The sequence below is a fragment of the Rattus norvegicus genome, chromosome 3 (genome assembly GCF_036323735.1).
Source record: "Rattus norvegicus strain BN/NHsdMcwi chromosome 3, GRCr8, whole genome shotgun sequence".
Lineage (NCBI taxonomy): Eukaryota > Metazoa > Chordata > Mammalia > Rodentia > Muridae > Rattus > Rattus norvegicus.
The window spans coordinates 121,044,402-121,072,105 of record NC_086021.1 but is presented as its reverse complement, the minus strand read 5'-3'; the positions used below and the strand labels follow the sequence as shown (position 1 = coordinate 121,072,105).

Below are 27,704 nucleotides of genomic sequence, written 5' to 3'. Positions count from 1 at the left end.
GTCCTGCTCTGATTTCCTAATGCAAAGAGTGTAAGTGACTGAGGTTTGTGTTCTGACAGTGGGCCCGTCACTGTGTTCACAGTCTGTACCGCTGCAGCCAATGACCCTCTCATTCCTGCAGGATTCAAACTCTTCTACCAGGTAATGTTGGATGGGGGGGTTCCCTGCAGTTTGTTCAGTTTTAGCACTGTGCTGTACTTTGAAGTTCTTACGCAATTCTACTTTTCTGCTCTCCTTTCCCAGGGGTCTTGGTGTAAAGGCTCCCCCTGATTACCCCTGCTGTCTTCCCTTCCACTTTAAAGTGCTCCCTTCCAATAGGCCTCTTGTACATCTGTTTGTCTTAGCATCTGCTTCTTGGAAGGCCCAAAGAATATACCATCCACGCTTTGTTTTGGAGATGAGTTTAAAACTCTAGGCTCATCTACTTGTGCAAGAATTAAGTGGGGACTGCTAGAGAGGTTTTGGATCAGAGTCCTCATTTCATTTCTGTTTCTGAGATAATACACTGACAAAAAGCAACTTAGGGTATTGTGATGGTTTGCACATGCTCCGCTCAGGGAATGGCACTATTAGAAGGTGTGGCCTTGTTAGAGGAAGTGTGTCGCTGTGTGTGGGGGTGTGGGGGCGTTGGAGACCCTCCTCCTAGCTGCTTGAGGATGCCTAGTCTGTTCCTGAATTCCTTCGGATGAAGATGTAGAACTCTCAGCTCCGCCTGCACCATGCCTGCCTGAATGCTGCCATGCTCCTGCCTTGATGATAATGGACTGAACCTCTGAACCTGTAAGCCAGCCCCAGTTAAATGTTGTCCTTTATAAGACTTGCTTAGTCATGGTGTCTGTTCACAGTAGTAAAACCAAAACTAAGACAGAATTTGGTACCAGCATAGTGGGGTATTCCTGTGACAACCTGATGATGTTTTAGGAAGGACTGTGAAGGACTTTGGAACTTTCAGCTAGAAGAGCCATTGGGATGTTAAGAGCTCTGTGGGATCTTGGAAGATAAAGTTGAGAACAGTGCACAAGATGTTGTCCTGGCTTATGAAATTTCAGAGGGAAGATTAAAGACTCTTATCAGGGCTGTTGTTGTTCTGATTGTGAAGTTTCTGTGGTTTTGGTTAGCTGGGGCTGAAGAATCAGCTGTGATTAACAAGATGCCAGAGCTACTAAAGCAAAACCTTTGCATTACTGGGATTCATGATGCTGGTCAACTGCAGCTAAGAAATTAGTGGTGATCAAGAAGAGACCAGCATCATTGAGGTGAAATCTTCTGGGAAGTGTTTTCTGAGAGTACAAGAGGATGTGTTCCAGAGATAGCCAAGGTTGTATCTCGTGCTGTGGCTGGACGTGTAAGAGTGTGTAAGAGTGACCCAGGTGGTACTGGTTTTGAAGGCATGAAGGGGTCATGAAGAGCAGCTGAGGCTCAGCCCTGTGAGAGGCCATGAAAGGCCACTGGTAAAGGTGCAGCCTCAGTTGCAATTGATGGCCCAGGACTGAAGGGGTCATGCAAAGGAGTTAAGGCTTGGCACCATGAAGAGAGCCTAGGAGAGGCTATTGGTGAAGCCTAGTTGCAGCGGAAGACAGCAGTGTTTTGGAGATGGCAGTACCATGAGATGACCACCAAGAACAGCAGCAGCAGTGGAGTACAGGCATCTGGAGCCTAAAAGATAAGGTGTGTGCTACAAAGGGCAGAACTGGAGAAGTGACCCAAGCCCTTGGAGGAACCCAGATGATCGTGAGTGGATCCCAGACATTGGACAGTTAAGAGTTTGATTTCCCTTTTGATTGTTACTATGCCCTGATATTTTTCCCTCTTGAAGAAAGTATTTTAGTGGAGCCCACAGTTAAGAGATTGAATTGTAAAAAGACTTTGAATTTAAAAAGAGATTGGATATTTTAAAGTGATTGAAATTTTAATATGTAAGAATTTGTAAAGACTATAGGACTCTTAAAGTTATTTAGATCTTGGGGATGAGTAAGAAAGTAAGGATTGAGGCTAAATAGTGATATGTTTGTGTGTCAAGTTGACAAGGGGTCAGTTGTCCTGGCTGGTTTTGTGTGTCAACTTGACACAAGCTGGAGTTATCACAGAAAAAGGAGCCTCCCTTGAGAAAATGCCTCTATGAGATCCAGCTGTAAGGCATTTTCTCAATCAAGGGGGGAGGGTCCCTTATGGGTGGTATCATCCCTGGGCTGGTAGTCTTGGGTTCTATAAAAAAGCAAGCTGAGCAAGCCAGGAGAAGCAAGCCAGTAACACCTCTCCATGGCCTCCTGCTTCCTGAGCTGCTTGAGTTCCAGTCCTGACTTCCTTTGGTGATGAACAGCAATGTGCATGTGTAAGCTGAATAAACCCTTCCCCCCCCCCCCCAATTTGCTTCTTGGTCATGATGTTGTGTACAGGAATAAAAACCCTAAGACAGGCAGGAAGGGTTTATTTGTGTTTACAATGCCAGGTTACAGTCCATCACTTGAGGGACCTCAGAGGGACAGAAGCTTGAAGCAGCTGATCATATCATATCTACTACCACAACTGGAGAAACAAATGTATGCTTACTTAGTGCTCAGTTGTTTTTCTCTACCCTTACAGTGCCCAGGGTCCCCGAATCCAGAAATTTCCTACATTAATTACAACAATTGAGACAATCTCTTATGGATAGATCCACAGGCCAATCAAATCTAGATAACCTGGATAATGCCTCACAGAGATTTTTCTTCCTAGGTAATTCTAGACTGTGTCAAATCTGTAAACTAACCATCAAAACTTCACTGCTAGTCAATCTGACACCAAGTAACATGTTTAAAAGTGTGTGTGTGTGTGTGTGTGTGTGTGTGTGTGTGTGTGTGTATGTGTGTGTGTGTGTGTGTGTGAGTGTAAGTGCCTGTGGAATCCAGAGACATAAGACCTTTCTGGAGCTAGAGTTATAGTTGTGAGGTGTGGGATATTGGTCCTGGGAATCAAACTAGGGTCCTCCGCAAAGGGTTTGAATGAGAGTGGGTCCCATAGGCTCCTAGGTGTGCATATTTGATTCCCAGTTTTTAGTACTATTTGGGAAGAAATAGGAAGTGTGGCCTTATTCAAGATGTGTAACTAGGGGAAACTTTTTTTTCCTCAAAAGTCTGTAACATTCCCAGTTAGCTCTCTGTTTTTCTCTACCTTCTATTTGTGGACCAAGATGTAAGCTCTCAACCGGTCCTGCTGCCATGCCTTTGCTTCACCTTCTGAAACTCCCCAGTTAAACCCTTTCTTTTATGCAATGCCTTGGACATGGCATATTATCACAACAATAGAAGAGTAATTAAGTCAAGCTGTATATACTCTTAACTGCTGAGCCAGCTCTCCAGTCCCCAGACATGCCACTATTTCCCACACTGTCTCCAAATCTCATATTTTATTTTCTATAAAGAATTTTAAATAATTTTTAATATTATTTATTTATTTGATATGTATGACAGCTTTGTCTGCATGAATGCCTGCAGGCTAGAAGAGGGCATCGGATCCTATTATACATAGTTGTGAGATGCCATGTGGCTGTTGGGAATTGAACTCAGGATCTCTGGAAGAGCAGCCAGTGCTCTTAACTACTGAGCCATCTCTGTACCCCCCCCAGCCCCCTATTTTTTTTTAAATAATGCAAAATACAATTCAACTTTAAAAGCCCCAGGACCATAGCTCTTTAAAAGTCCAAACTCTCTTAATGATGATCCCATATAAAATAAAACAAGTTTATACTTTCAAAATATAATTACACGGAACATTCTTATTCAAAATTGGAGAAACAAGGTACAGCAAGCAAACAGCCATACCCAAGGAAGACATTTCCATCAGCTGGAGCTCGCAGTGTAATTTTCCTGCTCCAAAGGGCTTGAGTAGTCCGCCCTTCCCTGCCATCTGCTGCATACAGCTTCTCTCTTCGGTTTAGACTGTCTCTACCATATACCTCCACCTCTCTTGGCAGCCTTCCCATGGTCCTGTCAACCACAGGATCCTGAAGTCAGTTTTGCAACTGAAACTTTACCTTCACAGCCCCACTAAAGGTCCTCTCAGGGGCCTCTGCAGAGGGACTCTAATCCTGTCACACAGTACAAATCTCACCCACTCTCCATAACCTCCACTTTCCATGCTGTCAAAACAGCACCACATGAATGATATGTACATCTCCAAGTTCTGTTGGAGCTGGAGATGCAGTCAGGCCAATTTGGACCAACGTTCTATCCTCCTGTGTGTGCTGACTCCAAGGGAATACTTTCCTGCTGTCCCAGTGAACCACAGGAGTTTTCCCTTTAGTGATGCTGGTCCCTTTAAAAACCAGTTGCTTCTTCAGCCCTAGTCTCCTCAGAACACACAAATTCTTAGCCAAATATTGCAGAAATACCTCTTTTACCTTTTCCTGGTAGAGTCTTTATTCCTTTCTAAAATAGAAAGCCCTGCTGCAACTGTCCACATTTAACTCAGTGTTATTACTATTGAAGCTCAGTGTTATTACTAAAATATCCCATTAGACTCTGCTTCCATATTCAATAGTTTTTCCAGCTCAATGTACCAAATCCTTCTACATTCCTCCCACAAAAATAGTTCTAAGCTGTCTTAGTTAGGCTTTCTATTGCTGTGAAAAGACATCATGACCATGGCAACTCTTTTTTTTTAAAGATTTATTTATTTTATTCATATAGGTATATTTTATTAATATATGGGTATACTGTCACTCTCTTACGACACACCAGAAGAGGACATCAGATTTCATTATACATGGTTGTGAGCCACCATGAGGTTGCTGGGATTTGAACTCAGGACCTCTGGAAGAGCAGTCAGTGCTCTTAACCGCTAAGCCATCTCTCCAGCCCCATGGCAACTCTTATAAGGAAATATTTAATTGGGGCTGGATTACAGTTTAGAAGCTTAGTCCATTATCATCAGCATGCAGGCAGGCATGGTTCTGGAGAGGTAACAGAGAGTTCTTTATTCAGACTAGTTGGCAGCAGGAAGAAAGTAAGGCAGGATCCAACTTGAGCATCTGAGACCTTAAAACCATCCCCAGTGACATAGTTCCTCCAACAAAGTTACACTTATTCCAACAGGGCCACACCTTTAGTGCCACTCCCTGTGGTCCTATGAGGGCCATTTTCATTCAGACCACCACAAAGCATAAAATCTACATGTCAGGTCTATCATAACTGTCCACTTCCTCTCACAGTACCAATTTCTGTCCTTGTTTTATTTCTGTTGCTGCGATAAAATATTCTGACAAAAAGCAAATTAAGAAGAAGTTTATGTCAGAATACAAAGCCAGGCTACAGTCTATCACTGTAGGGAAGTCCAGGCTGGAACTTCAAACAGCTAACAACATCATATCCACAGTCGAAAGCAGAGAGAAATGAGGGTGTATATGCTCACTTCTTGCTTGCATATACTCAGTTTGATTTCTACCCTCATAAAATTTAGGACTCCTGCTCTTCCTGTAAGTGGCCAGAACCTGTGAAGATGGTTCACTACTCTCTTGACCCATAGAACCCCACAAAATCATGCAAATCAAGAGGTTCAAACCTTCGTGTCCACTTTAAGAACATCCGGGAAACTGCCCAGGCCATCAAGGGTATGCATAATTGCAAAGCCACCAAGTATCTGAAGGATGTCACTTTAAAGAAGCCATGTGTGACATTCAGGCTAAAGAGTGGGGCTGGACACAGGGACAGCGACCAAAAAGGAGTGCTGAATTTTTGCTGCATATGCTTAAAAATGCAGAGAGTAATGCTGAACTTAAGGGTTTGGATGTAGATTCTGTAGTCATTAAACATAATCCAGGTGAATAAGGCACTTAAGATGCATGGAGGAACCTACAGAGGACATGGCCAGATTAACCCATCCATGAGTTCCCCCTGCCACATCGAGATGATCCTCACTGAGAAGGAACAGAATGTTCCAAAGCCAGAAGAGAAGGTTGCACAGAAGAAAAAGATATCCCAGAAGAAACTGAAGAAACAAAAATTCATGACATGGAAATAAATTCAGCATAAAATAAATGCAAATAAAGTAAAAAAAAAAAGAAAAAACAACAACAACAACAATGAAAATTCAGGACTCCCTATCTAGGGAATGATGCTACCCACAGTGAGTGGGTTTCCCCCATCAATTAATTGTCCCACTGACATACCTGTAGATCAAACCCATGTAAATCCTTCTTCATTGAGACCATTACCCAGGTGATTCTAGGTTGTATCCAGTTATTAGGATAACTGTGACAAACTTAACCATCATTCATCACCTATATGTGAGTGATTCTGTACTGTTATTCTGGTTGAGTCATTTATTCTGTCATTGTTATTTTGTTTTCTATATGTAAACACCTGTGGATATAACAAAGATGCATATATATAAATATAATTACCATTATTTTCATTATAAGAAGAGTTAAAATTTTAAAGAGTTCAGCTCTAACACTGGAGTTCAACATAAATAGAAAACATTTCTTATTAGTCAAGAGCTGATCTGAGAGTGTTAAAAGACAATCTGAGCCATCTGAGACAAGAAAAAAATGTGATCTTGAAAAGAATATACACAACATAAGCTATGTTTTGGAGTTATGATTGAAGCAAGAAGACAGGGAATAGATTTCGTTTTCTCTTTAATGCAGTTTCTTATTAAACATTTATAGCTTTCTCCAGGAGTTTGTCTTTAATGCTGTTTTCACTCAGTCATTTCACCTTCACTTTTGAAAGATTAATTTAATCCTTAAAAATTTCACGTATGTGTATAATACATTCTGATCACATTTATTTCCCTACCTTTTTCTTACATAAATTTTTAATTTTTTGAGAATGTCATACACCAATACTATTTTACTCGTTATATCCCCTCCTCTCTCTTCCTGCTCCAACTGGTCTCATGTCCCCCTACTCCCTCTTAACTTTATGACCTCTTTTCCTTCAATTATTATTGTTACATATATATATATATATTTATGTATACTGTTACATATATATATATATATATAATATATATATTGTGCTAGTCACTGTTCTATTGCTGTGAAGAGATAACATGACTAAGGCAACTATTATAAGAGAAAGAATTTAACTGGGGCTTGCTCACCGTTTCAGAGGCTTAGTCCATTATCTTCACAGCAAGAAACATGGCAGCATGCAGACACATGCTGGAGCAGTAGTTGAAAACTACATCTTCATCCATAAAAAGAGAAAGAGTCTGGGTTTGGCATGGGCTTTTGGAACCTCAAAATCCACTCCAAGTGACACACTTCCTCCAACAAGGCCAGACCTCCTAATCCTTCTAATCCTTTCAAACAGTGCCACTCCTTGGTTACTAAGCATTCTTTGGGGGCCATTCTTATTCAAACCACAAAGTCCCCACTCCCTGCTCCATAGGCTTGTATCCATATCATAATGCAAAGTATATATTCAATTCAACTTCAAAAGTCCCTATAGTCTATCAGTCTCAACATTGTTTAAAAGTTCAAAGTCTCTTCTGAGACTCAAGGTAATTGGTTAACTGTAACTCTCTATAAAATCAAAATTAAAAAAAAAGCACATCACAAACATCAAACATTCAATGGCACAGAATATAGATTACTATTGCCAAAAAGAAAAAAGAAAGAAAGAAAAGAAAAAGGAAAGGAAACAGAGCAGAATGAGCAGAGTGAGGAAATACTAAAACCAAAGCAGGCAAAGCAAGACCCATACCCAGCAGGGCATACTCCAAATACTACATCTCTATGCCTGATGTCAAAGCACTCTTCCAATTTTCAACTCCTTTCAGTTTTGTTGGCTGATTGCAATGCACTTTTCTCTCTCTCTCGGGCTGGTTCCACACTTGCACAGCAGCTCTCCTTGACTGGTATCCCACAACTCTGACACCTCCAATACCATGGCGTTTCCAACACAATTCAGATTTAATATTAACAGCTTCACACAATTGCCTCTCTAGGCTTCCATGCAGAGACATCCTTGACACATGTGTGGCCTCAGTGGCTTTCCTTAGTTATTCCACAACTCCTGTTTTGTTTCCTTGATCCTAAAGCCAGGATGATATGCCTGAAGTTGACAAGCTCTGCTGTGGAGCTTGAACTTGGACCCCACCTTCAATTACATTTGCATAAGCGTTTCGACATTGAAGGGTTCCTTCAATGGTTATGTTTTTGCTTAATTCCTTCTCAAAAGTTGAAAGCTTACCTGGGTGGTCTTCCCCTAAAGCCACCACTCCCTTTATTCCATTTAGCATCAGGCTTTCTTTAAACTTTTCATCACCTTGAGAACTGGACTTAGCTCCCTTATACTTTCATCTCAAACTGTACATTTTGTATTTCTCCCTGTCCAGCTTGTTCCTTTTCATTATACATCTGCATACGAATGACCATAAACACACAACACAGTCACTACTAGGCTGTCTTTAAGTCATTCAATGACACTAATCCAAATTCAGTCCTGGGGCAGATTTTTTTTATTTTTTTTTATTTTTTTATTTTTATTTTTTTGGATAAGGCCAGAATGCAGCTACATCCTTCTACAAAATGTTCACTCCCACTCAGTTTAGTTACTTGCTCTGCCTCTTGACCTAGGGTTGCCTTTATTTAGCTCTTGGATTAAAGGTGTGCGCTAGGGCTGAGCCATACCACAACAGGGCTTTTCTAGTTCACAATCTAGAGTTTCAAAATGTGTTCAAATAGCCTAAAACACTTTGCCCCTCTGAAACCTCTTGGACTGGGCCATCATCATCTACACTGCTGTCAGAACCACTGTCTTCCATGCACCTATAAGGAAGACCCAGTAAGATCCACTTGAAATATCCAACTACCTTTCTAGTTCAAAGTCCCAACATCTTCTTCCATATTCCTATAACAGCGTGGCCAGGCCTGTCACAGTAATACCCTACTTCCTGGTACCAACTTCTGTTCCCAATTTCAGTTACTATAACTGTGATGAAACACCACCACCAAAAGCAACGTGGACAAGAAAGAGATATTTAGCCTTATATATTCACAACACTGTCCATCATTGAAGGAAGCCAGGAAAGGAACTCAAATAGGACAGGAACCTGAAAGCAAGAACTGATGCAGAGGCCATGGAGAAGTACTACTTACTGGCTTACCCATTATAGCTTTCTCAGCCTTACAAAACCAAGAACTGCCAGCCCATGGATGGCACCACTCACAATGGGATGCATCTTCCCCATCAATCACTGATTAAGAAAATGCCCTATAGCTAGAACTTGTGGCATTTTCTCACTTAAGGTTCCCTGCTTTGTGTAAAGGTGACATAAAAACTACCCAGCACATACATATGTGGATGTAAATAGAAAACACTACTTAATATTCAAAAGCTGATCTAAGCACCTTAAAAGGTTAGCCATTTGAGAATCAGAACAATGTGGCCTAGAGAAGGATATATACGACATAAGTTATTTTAAAAATTATGACTGAAAGCGTACACAGTCACAAACAAAGCAACACACAGTGCGGGGAGGGGCGGGGTGGGCGGGGAGAAGGAGAGGATTACTGATGTTTGAAAATGGACAGACAGCAGCTCAGGGAATACAAGCCGAGACGGTGATGTCTTGCATGTAAATCAGACAGCTAAGGTTTCAGTAATGGCATGGCAAGGGTAACAGGCCTTCTGGCCCTTTAACCAAGTCCTACAGAGGAAAACTATTTCTCTGAGCCGCCTCCTAGACTCCGTATTCCTCCACTACTCTTTCCTGACAGGTCATCTTTGTTGTGCAGGACTACCTATATAAGAAAATTTAATACTACAACCAGTCTCCCAAAGAAGGAGTAATGGCCACGATTCCAATTCCCTGCTTGGGTCTGGATCTCAAACAAACAAACAAACAAACAAAACAAACAATAACAACAAAACCAGAGGCGTTTGCGATTCATACTAAACTTGATTCCTCCCACCTTCCGTAGAATTGGTTTTCTCAATGACAAGACCTTTAGCTTCAGCGGAGAGACAAAAAGGGCGGAGTTGAGGGGAAGTTATGAGCTGTCTTTTCGGATCCCCGAAATATATGTCTGAAGAGCAAAGCAAATATTTTTAAACACGCTTTAGACATTTTTATTCCAAAGAAATCGGCAAATATAAAGAGGAACTCACTCTCTTCACATTTCTTAAGCCTGCGCACCAAGCTCGTTGTGCTTTCTGCTTTGCCGGAACCTTTCAGACAGGCAGCTCCTGGCCACCCCAAAGGGTCCTCAGTTTGAAAACAGGAGCGGACCAATCAGGTGCGGAGCGCTGTTTGGCGCTGGCATTTGAGCCTGGCTGAGACTGCCCAGGTGTGGTCGTGTCAGGTCTGATGTGTGCCGAGAAGGTGGGGCGCTGGTATGAGCCGAGCCACTAAGCTTTAGCAGGCCGGGGCCACAGGCAAGGCTAATGGGCTAAGGAAAGGGCAGTGGGTGAGACGGGGTGACTGCGGGGACCAGCCCGGGCGGGGACCGGGACTGGGAGATCCCTGAGCAGCCGGCTGGCCCGGCTGGAGGAAGGACCTTAAGGTTGCGGTTCCATCTCAAGAGATCTGAGCGAGAAAGGCCACCCTGCGTGGAAAAGGATAAGTGGAAGTGTCCGTAAGCGAGGAACAAGCAGCGGGCGTTAGTCTGGGGAAACGGGGGAGTCAGAGGAAAAAAGGGAAGTTTGTGGAAGTAACTGACAGGGCCGAGTGGCCCGGAAAGAAGGCTGGTGGAAGTGAAACTAGAGTGAAGTGTGGCGGGAGAGAAGAAGGTCTGTGTAAGTGGGTCGAGGGAAAGTGGAGGAAGTGGCTGGAGCCAGAAGAGTGCCAAAGGTGGCCGGAAGGCAGCGGAGCAGAGCTCTAGTCTGAGGGTGTTAGGAAATTGGAAGAGTTGGTTGGTGGCAAAGAAAGTCAGGACCCGGAGTCGGCCTCGGAGAGTGGGCGACGTGTTCGGGATGTGGGATCAGAGACTGGTCAGATTGGCCCTGCTGCAGCAGCTTCGGGCTGTCTATGGCATTAAGGTCAAGGGTGGCCGCGGTCAGTGTGATCGCAGAAGACAGGAAACTGCAGCTACGGAAATAAGGGTAAGTTAAAACGTGTAGGGGCAGGGTCACACCCATATTCTGGATAAGAAAGACACGTGGTTAGAATTCAATCTCGGAGGTAATGGTCAAACGTGCCTCCCTATATTGCCGTGGGGTTTTGTTTTGTTTGTTTTACAGTGCTAGGAATAGGATACTAAGTTTCCTACTTAAATACTGTGCGAGTGATGTGATAATCTGTTGTGTTTTAAACAAGCAGTATGTGGGGGAGGGAACCACTATCAGGCTGGGGTGTGCAGTCAGTGCACTTCAAACGAATCATTAGAGAAATCATGAGAATCATGAGAAAGTCAGCCCAAGTTTAGAAATAGCTTCCTATGATCCTGCTGTATTCAGCAATTTAAGAAAACAGGTCTGCCGCCGGACAATATCACGGTTTCTGAGCTCTTTAGCAGTCCTTGATAGGAACAAAGTAGGTTTTTTAACAAACAAATTGAGAATTTAGATTTGGTTGAAGTCTTGTTTTAATAATTCAGCATTAAGTTCTTACTTTTGCTAAAGTTTCAGGATCCTCACCTCCACCCCCTGCTCCCCAGTTACTTTTGTGTGTGCACTGGCTGACCCATTCCATGACATGTATCTGGGGGTCAGAGGACAACTTGCATGAATCAGTTCTCTCCTGTGTTGATCTGCCCTGGGGATCAAACTCAGGTTGCCCGGCTTAGCAGCAAATGCTCTACTCATCTCACTGGCCCAATAAGCTATTTATTGATTTAGTGGTAGAGGTCAAGAGATTTGGGTTGAGATTTTACTCTCTATTGAGTAATCAAGACTTTCATTGTGAAAAACTGAATATAAGTCATTTTTAAAGTAAGTAGGAGCTGGGTGGAAACACACCTCTTTAACCCAGCACTTGGGAGTGCAAAAGCAGGTGACTGAATTCCAGGCCAGCCTGATCTAGGGAGTGAGTTCCAGGCCAGGGCCACACAGAGAAATCCTGTCTCAAACAAAACATAAAGGGTATGTGAGTAATTTATTATTAGCACTTTGTAATACTTGAAGACAAACAGCAAAGTTAATTTCCATAATTTTGTTGTTTTGAGGCTGAGTATTAAGTAGCCCAGGCTGACCTTGAACTCCCTAGCTGAAGCTGCCTGGAGCTCCTGATCAACTTCCCCCTTCCCAGTATTGAGATTAGAAAAGTGTGTCTCCACACCTACTTAATAAGTCTGTTTATGGTTAAAAGTTACATTGGTTACTTCTGTTGGTGAAACTGGCTTTCTACCACCTTAAAAATAGGCATTTGCTCTTTCTTTCATTCCTTAACAAATTCTGACACTTGCCTTTAGAAACAGGTCTGAGTTGACTTCTGCTTTGCAGTTAACTGTGAGTGTGGACTGCTTGTTTATTCTCACTAAGCTTCCGTTTCTTGTTCTGTAAAGTAGTAACTCCTGGTAAGTTCTGTCGGTGAGCTTGACATAGTACCTTTCACTTGCCTTCTTTGACAACTATGATAGTTATCTGGACCCTAATTAATGCTTGTATGGTATAAATCCAGCTGCAAATGCTAGCAACATTCTAATGAGATACAGATTTTCTATAACACAGTGATGTAAGATTCAGGCTCAGACATATAAGACAGAGAATGTTATAATGGTTTGATTAAGATTGCACAGCTAAAAATTAGACAAAGCCAGCATTTGAAAACTGGCAGTCTTGCCAGTGGGAACCTAATTTCTAACTTCTTGACTGGGTGGTCTTTTTGCTCGGAATATTTGTCAAAACAAATCAAGTGCTAGAAACCGGACAGTAAGATTTCATTGCTGGGTTGAATCAGCAGTGCCCAAGGGTGTTCTCAAGCAGAAGGACCTGAGCAGCAGAATGGAGAGCTGCAGCATCTCAACTGAAGCAGCAGGAGTGAGCTGCACTGGCTTAATTTCAACTATGCAGACATGTACAAGCTTGACTTTTTCAATCTGCTAGAAAGCCACAGCCTTTGTAATTAGTGACACGTTTTTTAAGAAATTCATAGTAAGAACACAGTGGCAAAAAGCACCAAAAATATGTGTGAACTTTGGGAATCCTTGGTGGTAAACTGAATGTTTATTCTTTAAAAGTGAGTCTCAAGGTAGCTAAATGAAAATTGTTTTAAATGTGCAATCTTTGGTCTTGTGTACCTTAGGACATAGCTGCAAAGCACTTTGCTGTACAAAGTGTGGCAAAGTTAAGTCATACGGTCTCAAAGTACCCACAAGTGATGAATTTTACCATCAGATGTGGCAGGAACTCACGAGTTACTGTTTGATTTACCAGCTGAGTTGGCCTTTTGTGTAAATTGTAAGATAACTAGAGAAAAGTACAAATAAGATCACTGAAGAAATGTGTAGCATAGGGAAGGGTTAATATTTGGGTTAAATTTGGTCTAAGCACTAATTGTATCAGTTTTCCACAATGAGGTCAAAGCCTGGCTGGGTGCACTAGAGTATTTGAAGGCAGTGTTTTATCTTGGTGTGTTTTTACTCAAAACATCTAGTATAATGTCTTGGGATTACTTGGGAGTAAATGTACTTCAGTTAATTGTTTTGTTTTGGTTGGTTGATAGCTTGGAGCTTATTTCTGATGTTTTCATTCCTAAGATCTTTACTTGCCTAATGTTAAATAAAGATTTCCCTTTATGCCTAACTGAGTTTATGAATAACCGAGTTTGTCATTTTAGGGTAAGATATTTGGAGTTCCCTTTAATTCCTTGCCTCATTCAGTTGTTCCAGAATATGGACACATTCCAAGGTGAGCAGACTTCAGAATGGAGAGACTATTTTAAAGTGGTTTGAAAAATAGTTTAAAATAGTTGATTGATGCATACATTTGTTCAAAATCACATGGTTTCATCTCTGAGTGTTGCCTATTATTCAAACAGGGCTAAAAGATGACTTAGTGGCAAAGGTGCTGGTGGCATAACCCTGGAGCCAAACCCATGTATAAAGGTGAAAGGAGGGAATGTAGCTTCACAGAATTGTTCTCTGGCCTCCGGTATGGGAGCTGTGGCTCCAGTACATACACATCATACTTTTGCTGGTATAACAGTTAGATCCAGGAGGAATGGCTGAGACTGTTGTCATCTCTGGGAAAAAACACAAACCCAGCTGTCATCCTGTTCTAGGGCTGACGTTTGAGCACTGTCAATACAGCTCTATCATTGTTGCTGGCGTACTTTCTAATTTTTTTCTTACTGGCTGTTAAATTTAAAGTTAGTATTGGTTGAGATTAGTTTGTAGGTAAAATTGAACCTTCACTCCCTAACATGAGAATGATTATAAGGACAGGAGAGGATTCTGTTTTTCCAAAGGAAAATATCAGGATGACAAATCCTGATGTTTGGGGGGCAGGGAGTGGTATAAGATAATACGTATGCATGCTATACCAGGTGACCACTGTGGATAGACAGTGGATAGAGTGAGCCCTGGGCCAGGTAAAGCATGGTGACTAATATTTGTAATGGGAATGCTTGGAGACTGGAGGAATTGCAGCTCAAGTCACCGTGACTACACAGAAAATGTGAGGCCAATCAGGGCTACATGAAACTTTGTCTTCAAAAAAGGTGAACAAAGCTCAAGTCATTCCATGGGTAGACATCAAGAAGAGGCACCTAAAAGCAGTTTGAGAGCCAGTAGTTTAGGGAGCTAGCAGGAAAGCCAGAGGAATAGTGAACAGGACACTTGAGCAGGGGAGTGGTCAGATGTATCACCTGTCTGTAAGGAAAGCAGAGTGAGGAGACAGTGAGCTGACTTTGATTTGGTGATTTGGTTGATTTGGTGAGTCAATGAGCATTGGTATCCTTAGAGGAAGCTGTTAGGAGCAGTGTCTGAGTGAGGCAGAGCAGTGGATGCTATAAACAGGGCAAGTATTTAGTTATGAAGAAAGGCCGAAAAGAATGTGGACTTGATAGGACATGTGTGTCAGGCAGAAAGTCCTAACAGTGTGAGGTCCTAGTGAATGTGTGCTGCTTATGGGCAGTGATGTCAACGACCCCAGAGCTTCATAGCCCTAGCCATGAGGAATGGAAAAGCCTTCTCCACAGAATGAGGCCCAGAAAGAAATGACAAAGCCTTCTTTGGGGCCTGAGGGCAAGTGTTGGCAGTATGTTCAGATGTCATACCGTAGCCCTCCACCCCACCTGGAGTGAAGACTGATAGTCTTTAAAGACTGCTCCTACAGAGATTAGCAATTAGATCAAGATTGCCTTCTTGATCTAGCTGTATATCATAATGTAAACCCTGCCTCTTTTTTCCTGTGTGAAATAACCTGCCTGCTTATTCAGCAGTGTGCAGTAACCCCACCTCCTTGTTTAAGTCTCTGTAGTAAACACGTTGAACTTAAGTGTGCTTGGTTTCTTTATCAAGGAGCCTAGTGTACCTGACCAGCTAGGTCTCTGTGTCTGACTTTTCTTTACTCTTTGCCACCCTTAGTCAGATCTGTCCCTGGAGCCTTGCTGGATGTGGCATACATTGACTCTGTCATGAGTAAAACTGTTGACCTTAGAAGAAAAGTTAGGAAGGGAGGAGAACAACTAGGTAATATTTTGTTAGAAGGATCAAGGGGATTTGGAACAGGAAGCTGAGAAGGCATAATGACCTGCTTGTTTATTTTAGCAATAGAATAGTCTTATTGAGGTGTGTATCCAGACTCTTGAAAGAACATGGTTTCTCTTTCAGCTTTCTTGTTGATGCATGCACATCTTTAAAAGAACATATTCATACGGAAGGGCTTTTTAGGAAGTCAGGATCTGTTATTCGTCTGAAGGCACTCAAGGTATGCCTAGTTTTGACTGTAGTAGTACCATTTCCTGATTTGATTTTTACAGTTGAAATATTTTTCTAAAAAAATTTTAAGTTAATTTATATATGCTTTAAAAATACAGTATGCATTCAGATTTGTGTTCTTCATTCTTATACTATACAAAAAGAAAGCTCGGCTTTATTATTATTTTTAGCCTTCTAGAAAGAACTAGTATTTTAAACCAGAGTGTTGTTAGTTAGATATGATAACCATTACTGTATTTAATATATTCTTAAGCTTCTCGAAGGCTCAAGATTCTTATGTCTGTTTTAGAGTAAACTGGATCATGGTGAAGCCTGCCTGTCTTCTGCACTTCCCTGTGATGTTGCAGGCCTGCTTAAGCAGTTCTTCAGGGAATTGCCAGAGCCTGTCCTCCCAGCTGATCTGCATGAAGCACTTTTCAAAGCTCAGCAGTTAGGAGCAGAGGAGAGGAATAAAGCTACATTGTTGCTGTCGTGCCTTATGGCAGATCCTACAGTTGATGTATTAAGATACTTCTTTAACTTTCTTAAGAGTGTTTCTCTTAGGTAAGTGGTAATTAAAAGCCTTAGATGAGTTTGTTGTCCAAAGATGTTCTCAGTAGCTAATAAATTTAATTTGGAATGAAAATAATTAATGTCTTTACTATAGGAAGTATGCCTTGTGTCATTTTAGGAACAATATACCAGGTGATTTAATATTTTGCCTCATTAGATCATTATTTGATGCCTAATGACATTGTCCATTGGATGAATTCTGGTTGCTGTGCTTTTAAAAATGTCTTGTGTTTCTTAATTTTCCTCTTATTGCTGTTAGTGAACCTGCTTGTTTATGATTGATGGCTTCTAATGCTTTGTTTTCTATATGTGGCTCTAAAAGTCAGATAAACAGACGATCTGTGCAAATGAAAAAAGTGTGTACTGATTAGTACGGTCTCTATATGAACTTGAGTGCAGAGGTTGGCACTCAGGCCTTTTTGCACATCTGACAGACTCACACTCAAGCCTTATTTATTTACCCTTAGTGCTCCTTCCCTCTTTCCTTTGTGCCTTCCTTCCTCAGGCCAGGCATATGGGTGGATAGACAGGGCTGTTTTCCTTTTAGGTAACAGGTAAAGTAAAAGTCCTCAGCATGTTTTTGACTTCCTGGAGACTTACCTTTTTCCTCATTTAAAAAAATGTCTTTTGTCATCAGGGCAAGTGAGAATAAAATGGACAGCAGCAATCTTGCAGTAATATTTGCACCAAATCTTCTTCAGACAAGTGAAGGCCATGAGAAGATGTCTGCCAACACAGAGAAGAAGCTGCGTCTTCAGGCAGCAGTAGTGCAGACGCTTATTGACTATGCATCGGACATTGGTAAGAGGTAGCTAGCTGCATTGTCTAGTAGTGTGGTTTGATTAAATGAGGGAGACGCTGGCCGCTTCCATGTGACCTTTGAAGACAGCTGTTAGAAAGGCAATACTAGTACCTGTGCTCTGGGAAGGGAAAGGAAAGAAGGAATAATTAATTGCCTTGTGGACATTTTGATATAGGACGAGTACCAGATTTTATCCTGGAAAAGATACCAGCCATGCTAGGTATTGATGGACTCTGTACTACTCCATCCCTGGAAGGCTTTGAAGGAGACTATGAAACTCCCGGTGAATGTAAGAGAAAAAGAAGACAAAGTGTTGGAGGTAATTGAAGCTCTCATTTTAGGGTGGTGCTGAGATTGGCTTTTATCTAAAATCAGCATTAGCCGTGGTATGTGTCTCCCAGATACCTAGATGGAGAAGTATATACAGGCATATTAATTCAAGTGATAAATCTTTAACAGAAGGTTCACTGGGCCATAATCACTCAAAACTTCTCTCTCTCCACACTAACTGATTCTATCTGGCTTTTCTTGGCTTCTCCTAAATTGTTCTTCTTGGCCTGAAACATGTTCACACGCATGGGCACAAAGGGCCATCAGGACAACCTTGGATGTCAGTTCAGAGATGGGATCTCTGTTTACTGCTGGGCACTCCGGGCTAGCTGTCCTGTGAGCTTCAGGATTCTACTGTCTTTGCCTCCTAGTTTCCTGGAAGCAGCACTGAGAGTCCAGATTCATACTGCCATTCCCAGCTTTCATGTGGGTTCTTGAGATATGAGCATAGGTCTTTACACTTGCAGAGCAAGCACTTTATCCACTGAGTAGATCACTTAGCCATCTCCGTTTGAAGATCCTTTCTGTTGGAATCTTTTGGCTTAGTTACTGCTTTCTTAGCTTCTTTCTTTGCTACTTCTGTACGTTCTTTTTACTTCTATTTTCATAGAGCTACTATGTCATAGGACACAAATTGAATAACTGAGAAATCACAGTTCTAGAAGCCAGTCTAAGTGTCAGCTAGACTCTGAAATCTGTAGGGCAGATGAGATTGCTTTCTCATCCCTACCTGGCTTCTATCTAGAACACAGTTCAACCTGTAAAGCTTCGGGCCACAAATGTGGACATTTCCTAGACACAGGTCATCTTTATTATGATAAAATAATAAAGCATGCTATGTTACATTTTGCTTGCTTATGTTACTATTTATTCCTTGCCTTTCAGATTTTGTGAATGGAGCCCTAAATAAACTTAAATCTAGCAGAACACCCTCTATTACACCTCAACAAGACAGAACAGGTAGGTGTTTGTTATAGATAATGAAAATTAAATGAAAATGTCTTTAGTGCTCTGTAAATGACAATTATTGTAATTTAGCTATCAGATAATTGCCTAATAATCAAATTCCAGTAGTATTTCTTTAAAAATATTGTATTGTGCATACTCTTGTTATAATGCTATTAGTTGTATTAAATGTGATGAACTCAAAATTTTAAGTAGGGAAGAATGTCTTTATCTGTTAATTTTAAAATAATTTTAATCATGATTTCAATTGCTTATAATTTAGAGCATTTGGACATGGCTGAACCTCACTTTGTGTCAGAATAAGAAAGTTATACATTCTATTATTCTAATAATGTTTGCTTGTAAGTAAATAACTGTATTTGACCAATCAAAGATAACGTGTTTTGTTTCCAGTGAAATATGAATTGATCAGTGCTCACTTACGAGAAGCTAGTAACAGTTTTTAGTTTTGAATGTAGTTCTCTTCCCTGTATTGATATTATTTCATCTGTCCATTATTCTGTTTAATTTGCATTACTTTTTAAGAGCCTTGCCAAGCTCAGTATGGCTGCTTGTGTCTTTAACGCTAGAACGAGACAGAAGAATCTCGGGTTCAAGCCCTGCCTGGGCTACAGAGTGGGAGGATCCCACCTCAAGCCATAAAGGAAATGCATCTTGCCTCTCTGTGACTTTGCTGTTTTATTTTAAATGGCTGGAGAGTGTTAAGTTGGCAGAGCAGTAGTGGATCACAGAGATGTACCTCACTTGTGTTGTTAGCATCTGGTACTGCTTAAGGAAATCGAAGCTCTGTATGCCCCCATGTGTATGGAGAAGCAAGTCATTTCTCTGTGGTTTTCAGCCCAGGCCCCTGTATCACCACTGATTCTCACACCAAGTGTTAAACGTAAACTGCCAGGAGAGACTTCCCATACCTTGTCGAGTAAGAAAAGGAAGTCCATCAAGAACAACTTGAACTTTGAGCTGTTGCCAAGTCATCTCTTCAGCAGCAATTCTACACCAGTATCAGGTAGCAAGGAGGGTCCTCATCATTGGGTTGTAAACAGTAACACAGGCCCTGTTCTCAGCAAACAACTACTAACGCCCCCCACGAGAGCCAAAGCTTACGTTGTTATGGTGAATACCTAAGCTTTGGGCTTCTGTGGATGGTGCTGCTGCTCAGGCAGGTTTTATGTGACGGGACACGTTGGCCCTTCGTAGGTAGGACTCTGTTATTAGTTGGACTAAGGTTATAAGTTTCTCCAAATCCATAATATGAGTGTTACTCAAGTAGGTTTTACCAAAGCTCTTAAACTTGGGTCAAGGTAAATGACTTACTGTTTCAGACTTTTGTCATTTCTTCATTTCAGTGACATTGAAAATCGTATTAGGTATCGAACACACATTTTTGTTGCCAGAGTCTTAGAATTAGTTTATTCTTTTAGCACACACAGAATATGGATTGGTTCATGTTACCTATGAATCCCATGATTTAGTCTTATTAACCAAAAGTGAGGTGAACCCCAAAGCTTAGGGCTCCCCTATCTGAGTCTTAGATTTTAATAGTTTGTTTTAAGCACCATTGAATGTTTCAGTTTGAGCACAAAGAGCTGACTTACAAAAGTTCATACTTTGCTTAATTTTAAATTGAACAAAATAGCAAATTGTGGTTTTCCAGAAGCAAAACCCTTCCTCACAGGTTATGCAGGGCTCATTAAAATAGAGGCACAAGAAAGCTCACAACTATAGCTTTAGTAACCAGAGGTTGGAGACTTAAACTCTTAAAGAAACTTCATACTTGTGTGATATTTAAAAGCCTATCCTGGCTTCCCAGTGGCTGATGGGAATTGTAGTCTTTTTGTCAGCTGCTCCCTAAGTGGAAAAGGGAAACATTCTTATGTTATTTTGAGCTTAGTTTGAGTTTTCTTTATGAAATGTTCAGTACTAATTCAGCTACTACTAATTCATCATTCTTCTTTTGACCCACTTATTCACTGATTAGTTAAATATTTGTAAGTCTGAAGACAGGTTGGTTCCTACATTCACGTTTTTAAAAGACCCTCTTTTTTTCTTTCACTGTATAATGTATTAATCTACAGCTCATGTACCACTACCTACTTGTAATTTTATGTGTGATTAATTTACATTATACTGCCTATTGCCACTGCTTCTTGTGACCCTATATATTTTCAAGATGACTAAGTCACTTTGGATGTATTATGGATCATTAAAATGTTCTTTGGCCCATGCATGATGAAGTCACTAAGATCTATTTATTTTCATGACTAAACAAACCCACGAGTACCTTTTTTGACACTTTGTGGATTTTTTTAATCAATAACTAATGAATTGACTGTTCATTGGAAGTATATGGCTATACTTATTAGGACATAAGTCTAATTTATATGTAACCTCCATTGTCTATCTGTCCATTTTTCCTATAACAAATTACATGATTCTATCTATTCAGATTAAATAACACTGAATAATGAGATTGAACACTGTTTTAAACATGAATTACTTTCCTGGAACATGACAGGGTTGAGTGGGTTAGGAAGGCATGACTTTGGATTACTAGATTTTGTTTGACCAAAGTTATTGGTGAATTATACTTTTCTGGTAGACGCTTGACTGGCAGTTGTATCCTTAAAGCTCATACTCAAATTTGTCAATAATTTAGTTTTTTGAAGTTTTTATTAGTATATGTTATGCATAATGGGTTTTATTATAACATTAATGGATATCCTTCCCACATCTAATAATCCTTGGTAGTAATATTTATGTTCATCAAGGAACTGTATTTCTAGAGTCCAAAGCCATTTAGTAAGTGCTAGGCAAATTCTACTTTCTCCACAGCTTGTTCTTCAAACTTTGGCAGGGTTTATCCCTCCCTTGTTGCTAAGTGTTTAAAGCATAACTACTATAAGATTAGAGTTAATCTAACCCTTGATTGGCAACTTTTAAATAGGAGATTCATACTTCCATTTTTGGTCCCTTTTTGAGACCTGAAACCTCTAACCAGAAAATGTACTACTTGTTGCTGCTTGGGTGGTAGAAATTGGATTTAAATCTGTTTGCTGCACTCTTACGTTTTGTAAAGAAAGTTAAGTATGTGTGACATATTACCTGTCCTTCTAGTTCACTTTGATACAAGCCCTGAAGGGTCATCTCAGAGTTCTCTCTCACCAATTGCCATGAGTGGAAACCACTTGACCAGTACAGACCTAAGGCGAAGTAAAAGGATTGCCAGCAAAAAAGTTTACAGGTAATCTGTCCAAGACATGGCGTTTTCGCTGACTGATTAGTGGTATGTGAAATGTCCACCAAGAATTACAGCTTAATCAGATTCTTTAAGTCCCTCAGTCTTACTAATTATAGGCCCTTCATATGCCATCAGAAAGAAAAAAAATACTAAATTGAATCCACTGTCTTTGATAAAAAATCCTGTTCTACATTGATGATGTAATTTTAAATTTGTTGGGCTTATAACTAATCCATTCTGATGGTCCTGGGTTGTGTGACTAAGGATGATAAGTAATTGTCATGAGCAGATAAATTTTAAAAAATTATCACTTAGTTATTAGCAATATAACTTTTTTGGGCTTAGTCAAATTTCCATTTTGTAAGAAATTGTGATATTTATACCAGAAACTGACATTTTAAATTGCACTCTCTAGGGTAGAATCAGGAAAAGCAGGCTGCTTCTCTCCCAAAGTCACTCGTAAAGAAAAGGTCCGAAGATCTCTCCGTCTGAAATTTAGTCTGAGGAAGAACAGAGATTCAGTAAGTGTTGTGTTCTTGTGACAGAATAACCAGCGGCCTATACAAAGGAGGGTTGTCTTTGGTTGGTGTTTTCAGAAGTGTCGGTTCATCCTGGTGGGGAGGATGTGGCAGGCAGAGCCCTTCACATCAACAGGAGCTAAATACAGAGAAGCAATGCAGGAAGGGCTGGGGCACGGTCCAGGCCCAAGCACCTCTCCTCTCCTCCAGCTCCCACCTTTACCACCTCCTAGCAATGCCAGCAGCCTCTGAATCATTGATGGATTACTTCGTTTGTTAGGCCAGAACTTTCTTCTAATAATCTCTGGAAAAGCTGTCACAGACCCCCTCCTCCCCAGGTGTGCCTATCTAATGTTGTACCCTGTCTTAGTCGTGTTCACAATCATCATTATCATAGTGCCTTATGGCTTTATTGTTAGCATAGCACCAATCATAGTAACATAAAACTGTATACTGCACTCGCTCACATTTGCCTTTCTCCTAAAACAATGACCCATGCACTGCCACTCTGTCAACATCTTAATCTCAGAACGTCAGTGAGACTGCTCTCACCGAGGCAGGGATCCACCCGTTCAGTCTCAGGACTTGGGACACAGGAACACCAGTGGCAAGGGTGTGTTTGTGTGAGTGCATGCATGCAGAATTGGTTTTGCCTGAACATCCAAGGAGGGGATAAACAGAAATCAAGAGCTCAGTGTTACAACACTTGTTCAGCACAATAAAAGACAAAATACTCCCAAAATCAAAAACAAATACCAAACCCTGCAAGCAAAGACAGACACTTGCCTATTTAAGAGGGCACTGTTGGCCAGAGAACTTAAATGTGGTATTTTAGACAAACAGTGTTGGCTAGTTTGAAAAGTAACATGAAAATAAGGGGAAAGAAAACAAACAAACAAAACAAACCCATAAGGGGTCCTGAGCCAAATGCTAGGAGGATACAGTAAGGCCTCTTAGCTTGACTACTTGATTAAGAGTACTGAAGGCCACCTTGTTTCGTTTTGCCACACGCACACACACAAACTTGAGTTCGTTTTGCCTCATACACACACCGCACTTGTCACAGCTGTCACTACAACAAAGCTCCTTTTACTGCTGTCTCCCCTTTCTGTTGTGCAGGCAGATTGCACATTCTCGATGCCTCACTGGCAGTCTTGAGTGACACATTTGTCTTGTAGAGAAGCCTGCTTAACTTTTGATCTTAGCTGTCTCCAAATTGTCTTCTTCTGGATAACTTGCAATTAATATAAGGCTGCATGTTTCTACCCTTTCTGCAATACTTGCCCTCCAGAATAGACCTTAAAAAAAAAAACAAGTTAAGTCATACTGCTTTTCTGTTCGGAACACTCCAGTGATACTTTTCGTTCTGAATGAAACCCCAACTTAAATGAAGTGCTCCACATGATCCATGTGTGAAATTATACCACCACCACCCCCAGCAGTGTTCCCCACTGTTTTACCATTCTCCATGTCACTTTTGACCTTGTACTATATTGATATATAAGATACTATTTTCTAAATCTCAGAATGTAGATACTATGAGGGAAGACTTTTTACCACCCCTCCCCCCATGCACGTACACACACAACCTGTACACGATTTGTCAGCAGGCCGAACCTGCGCTTTTTATAATACTAAATGAATCTGTTGTGCTCTTTTCATTTTACTTTGCAAAATGTTACCTAATATTTGTGTTGGTTACAAAATTACTTTTCAGTTATATAGCCTTTTAGAATTAGTTACTGATTATAATATAATTGATTTTAATAGTTTTAATTAACTGGGCTTACTTCACTAAACCATTTTTAAATTTTCTTTCCTGTACAGAATGGATGTTCTGTCATCAATAGACATGAAAATGTTGGTCGACGACTAGCGAATCAGCAGAATCTAAAAAATAGGATTGAGTCTGTAAAAACGGGTCTGCTTTTTAGCCCAGATATTGATGAAAGATTGCTAAAGAAAGGTACATTTACACAATACTGTTAGACTTTTACCTCAAATTCTGGTATCTATTTCTTTAAGACAAAATATACTACTTTGTGTTGTGGAAATTTAAAGTTCTCGTTTGAGTGGTGAGAACACTGGATTTGGCCGTGCAGCTTTGTGCTGATTGGAGGATGCTGTAATGTCAGCATTGGACAGTGTTTACCTTAAGTTATAGCATCTTCAATGTTTTGGAATAATGCTCAGTAACTTTGTTATGTGTTCGGAATATATTTCAAAACTAGGCAAGATGTAAAGTATTAAAAGCACCAACTGCTTTATTTTAGGCTCAGAAAAGATCAGCAAATCCGAGGAACATTTACTAACTCCAGATCAACTAGATGGAACAGGTTACCGGATGTCTTGGACAGAACCCAGTAATTCAAGTTTTCAAGACATGAGTGCAAATGGAACTTCTCCAATAATGCAAAATCTTGAGGTGAAGAGCTTTTCTTTGGAGTCCAACATTACTGTAGAAAAATCACCAGTCGTGTCCTGTGAGCTCAGGCCTTCCACCTTCCATAGCCAACCCAACAGCAGTGTACTGGGCAGGTCCCTTAGTGGGGACGAAGGTAACCTGGCCTTTGAGACCTTGCAAAAGATTCAGAAAGCATTTTCGGAATCTGGGAGTGATCTTCATACAGCAGTAAATCATGAGCAGTCGTCAGTAACAAATGTGGGAGAAGAAGGTGAATCCAGAGATGTGAGTGAGTCAAAGGGACATGATGGGAGCTATACAGGGCAGGATGAGAACTATGCTTCAGAAAGGAATCTCTCACCGTCTCAAAGTCCAGAACTTGCCAGAGAAGCCAGTGAGGAATGTCACTCAACTCAGATGAAGGTGGGATGTGAAAGCCTGCACTCAGAAACACCCAGAGCTGACCTCCTTCAGCAAGCATTCCCCAGTGAGGAGCCAACCAAGGAAACACAGTCCCCAGGGAGCCAACTAGATACCACACCGTCACAGGGGGATGAGAATGTGGTGGAGGAGAACTCAGGGGCATGTGAAGCTCCTGAGGAAAATGATGCGCAGTCTTTAAAGCAGAGCACGTGCAGTGTGACAGTCATTTCAAAACCTCGGGCCCAGAGACTTGCTAGACAACGGTCACTGGTGGAAAAATGTGACAGTGCAGTTCCTGGGGGTCCACAAATGACAGAGCACGGGAAGGTTTCTGATCACATACAGTGGTTTAATAAACTTTCTCTAAATGAACCGAACAGAGGAAAAGTGAAGTCACCTCTTAAATTTCAACGTACTCCTGTCCGTCAGTCTGTCAGAAGAATTAATTCTTTGTTGGAGTATGGCAGGCAGCCTGTGAGGCAGAAGTTGGCAGTCTTTGGTGATGCAGCTTCTCCTCTTGTTAAATCAGTGAGCTGTGACAGTGCTCTTCCCTCTTGTGTACAGAGCACATCAAAAGGTCCATGTGTTCCACATACTAAGCCAGGTCTTGAAGCACAGAAGTGTACGTCTTGTGATAAGTCCAGTGTTGAGTTAACATCTAAATCTTTCACAAAAATGAAGAGACATCCGGATCCTTTGAATGCTTCTCTTGCCACTACGAGACTTTGTAAACAGGAGAACAAATCTGATGTCCAAATTAAGTTTCCTTTGGATGATCTCACTAATCATGATAGATTAAAATTTGTTGTAAATAACAATGTGGACTTTCCTCCAGGGATAAAAAACAGAGTTCTTAAGAAACCATTAGAAAAAGAAAGGGTCTGGTACAAAGGTTCTCCTAAAAATCCTATTGGAAAGACTCAACTGCTACCAACGAGTAAGCCTGTAGACTTGTAACTGTCAAATATAGTGCCGTCATCAGTGTAAATAAAGTTAGCGATTGCTGGGTCGGGTTGCAGAATGCTCGAGTGCCGGTGTGTAGATAAGGTGGGGCGGTTGCAGGATGCTTGTGTGCTAGGGTGTAGCTCAGGATGCTTGTTCAGCAGATTCTCTGTAAAGTGGTCCCCACTGCTCCAGTAATTTCATCTTTCATACTTGGACATAAAGCTATTTTGTATTTCTTTATTACTGAAGCATTTAGACTTAACTTTATGGTGATTTCCTGAAGCAGAGTTTATAACTTTAAAGACATTGTTGGCTAGATTTATTTATGTAAGAAAGGGACATGAGTTTTATTCTGCATGCATGATCAGAGAATGCAGGAAGTTGTGCTTGTACCTCTTGTTATTCCTTCACATCAGGAACATTGTCCACTGGAAACATCTAATACGTAAAGGGAATGATAAAGCCCTACTTATGTCTTGAATTATTCATGTTTGTGATCTTGACCCAAAACCAAGAAGTTAATTGGCCTCAGTGGTGTTGGAACCCTTACTCTTGTTGGGACAGAGGGATTTTGTCAGCATCGCCTGTGGTTTCACTTCAATTTTGAAATAAAGACAGTGAATAAAACAGAATGACGACCAATATGCTTTCTATCATGATGTTGAGGAAACTGATTAATCTTAAGCCATATGTCATTTTTAAAGGTGATTTTGATCATATTTTGTCCAATATGACAATGAAATTTTTGGGAGGTATAATTAAACTTGAAAATTTTAATCAAGGTGGGTTTTTTCCTATGAAGATGGTTGATTTTAGAATTTGAATTGTTAATGTACCACTGTACATTTGACATAGATGAATATCTGATAGTGTTTTGTGTTTAAATGTTATTTATTTAGTATAGTCATTAAAAATAGCTTCTGGGAAACGTCTCGGTGTTGTATTTTAGATGCAAAGCATTGCACACACTATTAATTTGTATCTGTGTGTGAAGAACTTCAAGCCCTTAGGTTTACTTTTGCAGGGTTCTATGTGGACATGTGGGGTTAGACTTATTTTGCATGTGTGTTTTTGTCTGCATGTACGCATATGAATCCATGTAAGCATGTATAACACATATGTGCCTTTTCTCCTTTAAGACAAGAACAGCTTGATATCCTGGATGGTTCTGAGCCACTATGTTGGTTCTGGGAACCAAACCTGAGTCCTCTACAAGAGCAGCAACTCTTCCACCCCGAGTCATTTCCAATGTTCATTATTCTAGTCTGTTCATTAAAACAGACTAGCCATGTGCATTTTAGATATGGCTGGATCGGGTTGTATGGATCGTTTACCTAGAGTTGGTAGAAATATTTCAGATTTTGGAATATTACATAGGCCTTACTGGTTGAAGTGCTTCAAAATTTTAAAGCATTCCGAGCTAAGCTTTCCTGTATAGTCAGAATGCCTTATATGATTTCAGTGGGTCTTTAATGCCTGAGCAGGGAGGGCATGGTTCAGATCGCTCAGGGATAGAGGTGGGGGAATATGTAGATCTTACCTCCATTTTAAGTGAAAAAAAATTACAATTTAAGGTGGAAGAATGAGTTTAACTCTTTAAGATTACACATCATTTCATAGTTGGGTGATGAGAAAGTTTTAAAATGTTTCATTTTTGTATTTTATTGTCTTACTCAAAATGAAGATTGTTGCTAATTTCATGGGCTAAAAGATCAGAC

General features: G+C 40.7%; 1 protein-coding gene and 1 long non-coding RNA gene across 4 annotated transcripts in view; one reads left to right on the top strand and one right to left on the bottom strand.

The window, feature by feature from the left end:
* LOC103691860 (uncharacterized) overlaps positions 1-10,015 on the bottom strand; it is a 105,132-nt gene extending 95,117 nt beyond the window's left edge. For both annotated transcript variants that reach the window (XR_010064870.1, XR_010064871.1), the window contains exon 1: positions 9,902-10,015. This is a non-coding gene — a long non-coding RNA (uncharacterized LOC103691860). The remainder of the gene's footprint in view (positions 1-9,901) is intronic.
* On the top strand, positions 121-26,919 carry Arhgap11a (Rho GTPase activating protein 11A). Of its 2 annotated transcripts, none has more exons than XM_063283316.1 (12): positions 121-141; positions 13,705-13,775; positions 15,701-15,797; positions 16,098-16,351; positions 16,998-17,161; positions 17,338-17,481; positions 18,378-18,452; positions 19,297-19,464; positions 21,573-21,699; positions 22,112-22,217; positions 24,042-24,180; positions 24,488-26,618. In XM_063283316.1, the coding sequence occupies exons 4-12, from the start codon at positions 16,287-16,289 to the stop codon at positions 25,996-25,998; spliced, it is 2,499 nt and encodes an 832-aa protein (XP_063139386.1). In that variant the 5' UTR covers positions 121-141; positions 13,705-13,775; positions 15,701-15,797; positions 16,098-16,286; the 3' UTR covers positions 25,999-26,618. The 2 variants fall into 2 exon arrangements, with proteins under 2 accessions (XP_063139386.1, NP_001161996.1); NM_001168524.1 differs by lacking the exon at positions 121-141 and adding an exon at positions 10,638-11,030 and having other exon boundaries at positions 24,488-26,919.
* The last annotated feature ends 785 nt before the right edge of the window (positions 26,920-27,704 follow it).